This window comes from Scomber scombrus, chromosome 18 (genome assembly GCF_963691925.1).
Source record: "Scomber scombrus chromosome 18, fScoSco1.1, whole genome shotgun sequence".
Taxonomy (NCBI): domain Eukaryota; kingdom Metazoa; phylum Chordata; class Actinopteri; order Scombriformes; family Scombridae; genus Scomber; species Scomber scombrus.
Genome location: NC_084987.1, coordinates 28636450 through 28648531, shown reverse-complemented (window position 1 = coordinate 28648531; position 12082 = coordinate 28636450). Strand labels below are relative to the sequence as shown.

The 12082-nt window shown below is 41.6% G+C and overlaps 1 protein-coding gene across 1 annotated transcript in view; it reads right to left on the bottom strand.

Annotated features, from left to right (window-relative positions):
* Nucleotides 1-4692: 4692 nt before the first annotated feature.
* Nucleotides 4693-12082, bottom strand: part of mettl22 (methyltransferase 22, Kin17 lysine) — an 88487-nt gene continuing 81097 nt past the window's right edge. The window contains 1 exon segment of the mRNA XM_062439380.1: nucleotides 4693-4940. Within this exon segment, the coding sequence (XP_062295364.1) occupies nucleotides 4693-4940 (248 nt within the window).

Sequence of the window (12082 nt, the reverse complement as noted above, 5' to 3'; positions counted from 1 at the left end):
TCTCATCATTCTCTTAGAACTGCTAGACAGGCTGTTTTATCAACAGACACAGTTCAATGTGGTGAGAACTGCATTATCTGGGTTTTTTCTGGATTTCCAGACAGAATAAGTGATTCAGTGTATTTGCATGATCTTGGTGAGAAAAGACGATTTAAACCATAAAAATCTCTTTGTAAGCCATTCTCTTAACAGAACTGCTACAAAGGCTGTTTTACCAACAGAAACAGTTCAAAGTGGTGAGATCTGCATTATCTGGGTTTTTTGTGGATTTCCAGACAGAATAAGTGATTCAGTGTGCATTTGCATGATCTTGGTGAGAAAAGACGATTTACGCCATACAAATCAATTTGTAAGTCATTCTCTTAACATAACTACTAGAAAGGCTGTTTTATCAACAGAAACAGTTAAATGTGGTGAGATCTGCATTATTATGTTTTTTTGGCCGCTGAAGTGGGCATCTTCTCCTTAAACTCATGCTGACGTGCAGGGAAACAGGTGTTGCAAGGGATAATGCACTGAATCAGAGTCCAGTACCCGCTGCCACCTTTCACTGTTGCCTGCAACGGAACCTCTTTTCAGGCCCGAAGTGGTGACTTTCCCCTTATTTCGTGCTGACGCGTAGGGAAACAGGTGTTGCCAGAAAAGGTGCACAGAATCAGAGTTCAGCATCTGCCGTCAGTATTCACTGTGTTCTAGCTGCGGAACCACTTTTCGGGCCCGAAGTGGTGACTTTTCCCTGATTTCATGCTGACGCGTAGGGAAACAGGTGTTGCCAGGGGAAAGCGGAACAGAATCAGAGTTCAGCACCTTCTGCCACCTTTCAATGTTTTCTGGCAGAGGAACCGCTTTTCAGGCCCGAAGTGGCGTATTCTCCCTGAACTCATGCTTACGTGCAGGGAAACAGGTGTTGACAGGGAAACGGTGCACAGAATCAGAGAATCAGAGTTCAGCACCTTCTGCCACATTTCAATGTTTTCTGGCAGAGGAACCGCTTTTCAGGCCCGAAGTGGGTACTCCCTGGACTCATGCTTACGTGCAGGGAAACAGGTGTTGACAGGGAAAAGGTGCACAGGATCAGAGTTCAGCACCTGCCGTCACTATTCACTGTGTTCTTGCTGCGGAACCACTTTTCGGGCCCGAAGTGGTGACTTTTCCCTGATTTCATGCTGACGTGCAGCAGGGAAACAGGTGTTGCCAGGGGAAAGGTGCACATAATCAGAGTTCAGCACCTGCTGCCACCTTTCACTTTTGCTGGCTGCAGAATCACGCTTCAGGCCCGAAGTGGCGTATTTTCTCTGAACTCATGCTGACGTGCAGGGAAAGTGGTGTTTTTTCCCCTGTGCTATTCTCTGTTTTTACGAATGCTTTTGTCATCAATGACAATGATTTTATACTGGTTAATTTGCAGACAACATGGTCTAGCTTACCGTCCGTTCTTCTCTGTGCGAGGAGGCGGGAGAGAAGTGGGGTTTTGTACTCTTTATGATTGACAAAAAAATGAGTAATGATTGTATGATACATGCTGATATAGGGTGGATTAGTGTAATGTGGGACACTAACTAATGCTTCAATGCATTTCTCTTTTTCTACAATGTTAAAGTTTTTATTTTTTTATTTTTTTAACTTTTATTTTTATTTATTATTTTTTCTTTCTCTGTCCTGACCTGCCAAGGGACAACGGATGAAAACTAGCTATTTTAGCTAATTCCAGTGCATTTACATTTTAATTTGAAATGTTCATGAATGTACACTGTCCCTTTTTAAATAAATAAACTGAACTAAACTAAACTAACATGATTGGTGTTGAATTCAATCAGGGATGTCATGTAATAGAAATCATGTGATTTATTATGATATTTTAAGGCAATTATTTATTTTAGTACTCTTAGGGCCTGATTTACTCAGGGTTTGCGTGTGCAAAAAATGTGCGAGCTGATCTACTAACGCAGTGCAGGTTTGCGTCTTTCAACTGTGCAAGATAGTACGCACTGTCCATTTAGTACGTTTGTCATAATGAATATGTAATATGGGGTGTTTCAACCCCAGTGTGCAAAATACAGGGAGGAGAAAATGCAAATATGTTATTTAGCATGCATATTGTGATTTACCAAACCTGAAGGTATTTTTTCTGACGCTAACTGTGTCTATAAATAATACCTTTGAAGGACAGGTATTAACCGGCTGCGCACTGCGCACAGATGACTTTTGTCACTGTGGAGAGGAGGAGACGGAGGCACAATGACAGAATACACACAGGAAGGAGTTTTTTACACCTTTGTTAATAATTTTGGAGCGGAATATTTTTGGTTTTACTAACAGCATTGACTTTTTCACAAATACTCTTGCATATGTCGGTTTTTCTGGTAATATTTGTTTTTGTTAAAACTCAATATTTGTTAACCTCTTCCACTAGAACCTGATCACATTTGATTTTGCGCTTGCAGCTTTCTGCTCGTCCAAAGACACACAAAACACTCATTTAAATACTGGTGCCCTGATGCACCTGTTTTCATTTACGCAGTTATTCTTAGTAGATCACCCGCAAAACGCACTTAAACGAGACGTGCAATCTATTATTATATTATATATATCAGTATATATTATATTATTATTTGGAATCTTAGTAAATCAGGCCCGTAGTGATTTTACTTTTTGCTGCTATTTTTGGAATGCTGCTGAACTATGTTTTGTTGTACTGTTTTATCAAACACACACCGTTAGCTGCAGACTTACTGGTAAACATAGTGGAGCATCAATAGCAATAAGCAAAAAGAATAAGAACAACACGTAATCAGTTTTCCCCTTTTATTAAAGAATAAACAAAACAAAAAAACAAAACAACTAAAAACAATCATTCCCCCTCCCCTTTGTTCTGTCCTTTCCTCCTCATCTCGTCTTTCCACTCCTCCACAGTCTTTCCTCCGACGGCCGCGTACTGTGCCACTGGCCGCCGGGGTTTTGCCCCCAGGCAGCGGCCCCTGGTCCCCATCACCAGCGGCAGCCACCTTCCTCTACCTGTGGGCCGTTGATCTTGGCACCCTTGGTGCAGGAAGAGGAGGAATCTGAGGGGCAGGTGGGATGAGGCTGCCTGGGAGCAGTGGAGGAGCAGCAGGGAGTTGAGGAGCAGGATGAAGAGGAGAGGCTGCCAGGAGTTGATAATGAGGAGGAGGAGCCAGAGGAGCAAGAATGATGAAGAAAAAGGGCTATCCTCATCCCACCGGTACGGAGGACAGCCCTTTTGCTGCAGGGAGAGGCTGTTGGGCAACTGCTACTTCAGGGAAGACGCCAGTTCCCTGCAGCAGCACAGCCACTCCCCTCTCCTTCAGGCTTCGAGAGAACCTGGAAGACAAAAGCAGACTGTTTTTAGACTCTTCAGCTTTCATCAAAAGATAAATCACAGTGCAGCTTCATGTTAGACTCTTACCACTGAGACAGCGTTCTCTGATTTAGCTCAAAGAGCTGAATCTGGGTCTGAGCCATCATTCTCTGGCTGGCCAGCGCTGCCTCTCTGACGGCCACATAATCCGCCAGGATAAGGGACCACCGAGTCCTGGTGATCCCCCCGACCCACGTGGCCGTGGGGTGGAGACGGCAGAGCTGGCTGCAAATAGCCTCCGCCAGGTGACTGGTGCAGACTTACAGGGCCTGAGTGCGGTCCGAGAAGACAGCTGAGTGGAGAGTGAAAGTGTTAGTGTGCATTAATGTACAACAGACGTTTACTAGAGGAAATCATAATATTGTGGATGACACTCACCGTTGGAGACTCTCCTTTCCAGGACAGGAGGTGTCCTTCCCCTTCACTGCTTTGAAGCGCCCCTTCAGCGGCCCCTCCTGGTGTCGGAGAGGCCAGAGAGTGATGAGTCTGTCTACCCTCTTGTCTGAAAGCTCTTGAAGGCTCCGTGCCTCCAGCAGGGCCTTGGCCAGCTTCAGGACATGATGATATCCTAGCTGGCCATCAGGACCCTCCATCTCCTCCTGAGGAGAAACAAGACAGAAGGAAGAGAAGAGGAAGAACTGCTATGAGCAAATAGCTTTATCAAATCTACACTACTATTATTATTCTCTTGTTATCAGTAATATTGAATTGAATCAGTTAACTTACCTCAGAGTCTGAGGAGGAGTCCTGAAGGGGCAGGAGTCTGAACTTCAGGGGCCTCGGGAGGGGGGGATTGGTCGGGGGGCGGCCGGACCGGATGGCTCAGACCTGGGTGCGTCAGCTGGATCACCTGACTGGGCTGCTGTGGTGGGGGTATCGGGCCCAGAGACAGTGGGGTCCTCCTCGACGGCAGCAGCCTCGTCCGGAGCGCCAGGGTCCAAGCTGACATCCTCAAGCACCCGGCCTGTCTGCTGGTACAGGTACTCAACTCTGATGAGCTCCCCTGTCAAAGCAAAAACCAGAAAACAAAGGATTTGACAAATGCTAGCTGTTTTTTTTTTGTTTTTTTTTTACATTCATTATGTGAGACTAAAGTGAAGACACATCACTTAAAGTTGTCAGATGAAATACCTGTGTACGCAGCAGGCTTGGTGAAGTCCTTAAGCATCTGAAGGCCAAGCACCCTTTGGCTCTTCTGGTTAAGGACATGCTTGAGGTGGCCACTGTAGTAGTGCAGAGGTCCCATCTGTTGCCCCTCAGCTGCAACAGGCAGTGCAGCTGCTGCTGTGTGGTCTTCATTCCACTTCACCAGTCTATCAACCAGGAACGCTTGAAAATACTGGCAGGATGACTCCGCCCTTCGTCAGCCTGCTGGTCTGGGTGTACAGCTGCACACCCGGTGGGTCCTGGATGCAGCTGAGATGGCGCTTCTGCGTAATCCAAATGTCTGGGATGCAGTGAGCGTCGAGCAACGGGATGCCCAGGCTGTCGTGTCCTGCCGGGCCGCTGAAGGTGTCCAGCAGGTGCTGGATGAGGATCATCAACTCCTTTGCCCCACTGCTCACTTTTAAGGCAAAATGTAAACTGTTCATTGTTAAAAATGACAAGGCTACCTCCTTGAATTGTAATTCAGTGGAGCAGTGGTTATATTTGGACTACTTACACATTCAATTCTAATTACATCAGACTTATTTGTCTTTTAACATATGTTTCACCTCCTCATTAGTTTCTATTGGAAGCTGTTTCTCACTTGGTCAGAGGTGTGCAGCACACGTTTTTTCCATGTCTGCATCAGTAAAGCTGTGATCGATCGAGTGTTCTAAGGGGCCATTATACTTTGCGCATCCGCAGACGTGTGCTCTCAGACGTGGGGCGCGTCTCGTTCCAAATATACTTTCCGCTTTTGCGCTGAAGAAGAGCTGCTTTGTTTATTTTATATATATATATATTATTTTTTTTTTAAAGATTTTTTCAGCACAGACGCCTTTATTTAACAGTAGACAGACAGGAAACAGGAGAGAGAGGGGGGTGTGAAATGCAGCAAAGGACCTCTGGCCGGGATTCGAACCGGGGTCAGCTGCGTATGTGGCATGCGCTCTAACCACTCGACCACCTGCGCGCCCTGTTGATTATATTTAGTTCACAAAAGAAAAAAACATAGAAAGAAGAGATGGTGCGTGCGTCCTCTCCATGAACATCGAGTGCATCAAGGGGAATTTGGCACGCTGGTGTGCGAGGGAGGGGTTATATAGGTGAGGAAACCTGTGTACTTTGTCACAGTGGAGCTCTTCAAAGGCGTCCATGTTTGTTTGCTCATGCATGAGCAGTCAGTGTTTTGATAGCACACTCAGAAAAATTTGGAGGGGCACGCGGTTGACCGAGGAGAGCCATGTGCTCACGTTTGATGACGAAAATCACTTCAACGCGTACAAGTGCGCACAAGCGGAGAATATAATTTTAGCAAGCCGTGAACATGCACGTATCTGAATTACTTTGACCTGGCTTGACATATTCGCATATCCTCATGATGGATTGGCGAATGTTCAACAAATTAAGCCAGAATGCACTGATGAGACTTTGTCGAGCCTCGCATTTTCAGTTATCCTGGATTTCTTAATTCTGCTTTTGTGCAACAGCCCTCAGGAGTAGTAATTGGTGAACTCCACCGGTCACCATCTTACAAAGCAGCACAGCACAAATATGTTTCTTATTGGACAACCATTTTGTTTTGCATTGGGTAAGTAAAAAAAACATTTAATGAGTATTGACATATGATGGAGATATTCATCTTTACTGTATGAGGTATTGTATGATTTAATGTTTACCTACTGTATCGGTTAAATCTGCTAAAACATTCAATTTATGATTTAAGTGCCAAATATTATACAGTATATATTATAATAAATATGAATAAAATATAATTAAGTAATATATTAAATGTATAATAATAAAGCTAAATAATTGGAACCTTAAATTTGGTATTTTAATAACACAGCATCAGTATATTTTCAAATCAGTTAACATAAAAACACAGACATAAAAACAAGATTTTCAGTTTTCATTATTATAGTTTTCTTAAAAACTACAGTACAGGTAAATATGTTTGGTTTACCCCTTGCAACTCCTGTGGTAAGTCATTTGTTGTGAGAAAGATATATTGGCTCATGTAGACTATTTTAACTTTGTATTAATTCTAACTGCCTGTACACTGAGTTTGTGGGAAAAATACAGAAAATTCACTTCACCTAAACCTGTGATGTACATTTTTGAACATGCACTATATTTAACCTAAATATAGAATTTTATTATCTGTGTGTCATGTCAAATATTGTAACGAATATTAATGTAGCACATTTCCACCACTTATCGGGGACCAGATCACAGTAACAGCAAACTGAGTAGGGAAACCCAGACATCCTCCTCCCTAGCACATTCTCCGATCTCCTGCATCCCGAGACATTCCCAGACCGTAAGAGATATGTAGTCTCTTCAGCGTGTTCTGGGTCTGCACCAGAGTCTCCCATTCCAAAGGGAGGTGTCCATGAAGCATCCTAACCAGGTGCCCAAATTAAACCACATAATGGGAATATGGTGTTGTTTGTTTTTTCCCTTTTTTATTTCCAAGTGTTAATACTTGTAAGAACAGTGTGCTTTGATGTGTCTTCTGTCTTCCAGGACGGATTTGTTTCTTTGGAGAGGATAATCGTCCAGGATGGTGGTTACTTGATGAGGACCAGGTCAAGATGAAAACATCTCAGAACTCAGACTGGGCTTGGTCACATGACACCTTCCACAGCTCCTGGAAAATTACATATAGTCATAAAAAACTTTACTGATACCCTATACAGGAAATTAATCCTCTGACAATTACTAATAATTAACATAGGCATGTCCAGTCACAATGATGTTGTGATTGCACACTCACAATTTGAGAAAATTGTATCAGAAAATGTATTTACAGCCGTAGCACCAAGTAACATCCGATTGGCGGCAGGTTTTTATGTTGCCTCGGTATAACCAGGACTGAACCTCTACAGATATTGAACCTCTGTGTTTTTTGAGGATTAGGCCCAACTTTCAGGCCACAAGATTGCATGACTCACTTTCAGACATTTAAATCAATATACTAAACTAAACAATCAATAACATTTATCACTAATGGGCACTAAAAGTGGTCTTTTAGTAGACCCGAAGCCTCCAAGCTGTCTCTTCTGTATTCTTTAACAGCAGTTCAGTATGTACGGGAAGTATTACATACATACAGCTTTCGAAAGCCCAGAAGTGAGAACTTATCAGTAAGTCATGATTTATTTCCTATAAATGTGGCCACTGTGGCTCTATGTGTCATGCTAAATTTCTGTTCTGTTTTCTGTTGTAGAGATTTGGAGAACTCACAAAATGTCTAACATTGGGGCAAACTCAAATAAACATGATTTTTACATTACTTGTTTTAAAAATGTGTTTATGAGTGAAGAGAAACTAGCCACCCTTAGCAGCCATTGTGGTAATTGCATAGGGATCTATATCCTCAGCAGTTTGCCAGGTATACCAGTTTATTTACATGTATGAGGCTGACCTTCGCCATGTTAGACTGTAAGAAAAAAAAAGAAAGAAAAAAAGCCTTTACTAAAATCCCAGATATTAAATTGCGTGTTCATTCTAATAGATTGCATGTTGTACATTTCATGGGTGATCAACTAAGAATATTGTGTAAATTACAACAGGTGCAACAGTGCAAAAACAGAAAGACTGCAGGCCCAGAATGAAATTCAATCCAATGGAATTAGAGGTGTTAGTGGAAGAAGCAAATAAACATATTGTCAAAATTAATGAATAAAAAAACCTGGGAGAGTATCTGTAAGAAAGTCAATGCTGTTTGTAAAAAAAAAAGAACAGTTGAAATTAAGAGAAGATGACAAAGTATAAGGTTAAGAATAAAAAAAAAATTGGCTTGTGATAAAACTTTGTGCAGCGAAGGAGAGATTGTATCAATATTGAGCAGGCGTTCATGCACCATAGGAATAATAGCTGTGGACCCCAGGAAGAATAACTATTGCCCTTTGTAATAAGCAAATGAGGATACTCCTAAACTAAACTAAACTAAACTCAACAGGTACAGCTTGTTAAACGAAAAGAGGATGACTATTTGTGGTAAGCCAACACCAATGCACCATCTTGACCGATTACAACTCCTGGTCCTTTCCATTCTGGGCAGTCCACTCGCGTGTAATATACTATGTCTCCAGTTTCATATTTCTCATCTGTGTGACGTATTTGTTTCTGCAGTTCTCTCCCCATTCTCTCTGAACCTTCTGCTTCAGTAAAGGCCTTTCTTGATGCATGTAAGGCAGTTAGTACAGAGGGCAGGTTGGGATTCTGTTCAAAAACTTACTGATGAGGACTGTAGCCATGGACACTTTGCATGGTGTTTTTGGCCATTAAAGCCCAGTCCATTGCTGTACTCCAGTCACAAATATTACTAGTGTTTACTTTCATTATGACCGCAGAAAGTATTTGGTTGTGTCGCTCCAAAAGTCCATTGCCCCATGGGCTGTTTCTATGTAAAAGTGTTCTGCCATGTCTCTCACCTCATTCTTGTTAAACTCTCCTCCATTGTCACTGAACAGTTTCTGAGGTGGACCATTATTAGTCAATAATATGTAGATACCACACACCTGGTTCAAGTTCATGCAGATCTACAGCCACAGTCTCATTGTACTGAGATGCTAATGATAGACCAACAGCAGGCTTTGGTGTAGTTTTACTGTATCTTTGACATATTTCACACTCACAAGTTTTTGCGATGTTGTCACGTTCTGTATCTTTGTTACCTGAACTTTTTTAGAAGTCTCTGTAGTCTGTCAGCGGAAGCATGACCAAATTGTTTATGAAGCTTCAACAAAATCTTCCATTTTGTTGCCGAGCTCATTTTCTCTGAAATTATCAGTATTTCATCCTCACACTGATTTATCATTCTCCTTCTTTTTGTTGTCCATTATGTTCACACAGTAATGACCAGAGCTTGTAAAGTCAAGTTTTACAGGTTTGTTGAACATAACTGCTCTGTCAATTTCCATGTCCCTGCTCTTTTCAGGGAGGCTTTGCTCAAAAGCAATGGGATGTTAGTTGGGACTACATCTGTTTCAATATGACAGTTGATCTGTCCAATCTTTACAGGAATTTTCAACTTCTTGGTGGAAAAGACCACTTTTCCATCACAAAATCTGAATGGTCTGCAACTGAGCGTTTCTGTTTTTCTCATGTCATTCAGTTTGTTCTGGCTTAGTCCAGTGACATAATTATCCAACCACTCCTGTCCACAAAAAGTTTGTGTGCATGCAGTGTCAATAATCGCTGAACCAAAACACTCAAGATTTCTGCTTCAGTGTGCAACTGCGTACAGAGTGATATAGTCCTCAACCACATTTGTCTTACTCTCTTTAGTCAACTTGACTGCTCACCTTTGTGTGGACAGTCCTTGACCCAGTGAAATGTGGATTGACCATCACCACACTTTGAACTGTGACCGTAACTGTTTAGTGGATTTGTGCCAGGCAATGGTGTTTTATGATGATCCTTTCGTGGGCTTGACTTGCCCCTTTGTCGTCTCTGCTCCGTAACATATGCACTTTCTTGGTTAATTCCCATGCTGGATGCAAAGACTTTTCCTCCAAATGTCCTTATTTGATGCTGACTTCATTGATGCAAATGTCAGATCTTTGCGATTTTTCATGTCTAAACATGCAGTATTCAGCAGTTTGAAAGCTAACACTTCAACGGGAAGCTCCATCTTGTACTTGCGCATCCGGGAGAACCGTTGTTCAAAATCCATTATATAGTCTTTTGTAATCTTTTCAAAGTTTGAGTAAGCTTCACAGATTGTCTTTTTCTTCTTTGAGAAACAAATTGTCAAATTTGGCAAGTAACATGTTCATACCGGTGTCTTTATTCAAGTCATCTACCAGTATTTCCATCGCCGTTTCTCATGCTCTCCCCAAAAGCACCAAAACCCACAGCCAACGCTTGCTTGTCCTTTTCAAGCTCTGTTACTCTCGTCCAATTTGCGACTTCATTCTTCCAGCTTTAATATGGCTTCCCTTCGTCGAAGTCTGGTAGTACTCTGTAGTTGCTAACTATCCTCTGCTACCATGTTAAACTAAAAGAGGACGACTGTTTGTGGTTAGCCAACAACGACTTCACTGACGGCTGCCATGCTCAACAACAACATCAAAAGCTACACCGCCCGCTCAATCCCTCAAACATCCTTTCCAGGACCTTCCCAACAAAAGCACTTTACACTTCTTAATACATAAAGCATATTCCAACACACGCTGTAACCAAACAGAATATACCACAACCAGTACATAAATATTAACATCTAAGACTTAATAAAGTTCACTTTCTGCAATGAGCAGGTGACTGGAATACTAGGGTATGACACCTTAGAGCTGGTTGCCAAACAAGAAGACAAACACAAATTTTTTCCTGAAAAGATATAAGATATTCCTTTATTAGTCTACAATGGGGAAATTTGCATTATTACAGCAGCAAGTGGACAGTAAAAATAGTAGAGCATCGATAAGAAATAATAAAGAACAATAAATAAGTACGAAAAAACAATAACAATTAATGCATTAAAGCAGGAAGATGCAGGGTATTTATGCTTGGATTTAGCTGTTTCAAAGTGTGTTTTGAGATGTAAACCATCTTTCTAATCATGTAGCTGGTATGAAAATTGCCCAAATATTGTGGCCTTAGTGTAACTTGTAATAATGTATGTCTATGTTATGTTTAGAGTGTTGCGTAAGGATGTTGTATGTAAGTAAATGTGGAGGTGACAGACATAAATGTGCATGATTGAGAAAAAGTAAGGATGTAATAAAATATGGGTGTAAATGTTATTAACGTTTGTAGTGTGTAGATGATGATGGCATTAGTGTGGTGGCTTTGTAAGCTGTTAGTTGGAGTGTGATCTAAAAACATAATAATAATACAGTCAATAAACTTGAACTAGAAACAGACAACTGAGGCACCTGTTCCTTATCAGGTATCCTGAATCAATACAAGTTTTCTCCACTAGAAGGCTGACTAAGACCACAAATGATTGGACCATGTCTATTAAAGTTACAGCAGCTTCCTGCTTCCTGGCAAATGAGCAGAATTTGGCAGGGCGTCACGGTAAGGGCGTTTGATGTAGACTTTAGCTTTTAATAACTTATCATCACAAAGGGCTTAAGATCACACAGAGTAAATTTGGAGACAGAAACCTTAAAAATGTAGGAGGGAGTTTGTTAAACTTGGCCTGGAAATGGCCAAAAATTGACTGGTTTAAACAAGATGGCCGACTTCCTGTTAGAGTTAGGATATGGCTCCAAGAGGCTTTTTTAGTGCGTCTGGACGTAGGACATACGCATCCAGAATTTCATTCTTCTATGTCAATTTGGAAGGCAGAGCTTCAATTTTGAAATTTTCAAGGGGGCGCTGTTGAGCCATTTAGCAACGCCCATGCAAATGACCTATATAGCATGTTACCTAGGAGTTATATTTGACCAGGATCTGTCCTTTAATTCCCATATAAAACAAATTTCAAGGTCTGCCTATTTTCATCTGCGTAACATTTCAAAAATTAAACACATCCTGTCTCAAAATGATGCTGAAAAACTAATCCATGCATTTGTTACTTCTAGGCTGGATTATTGCAATTCA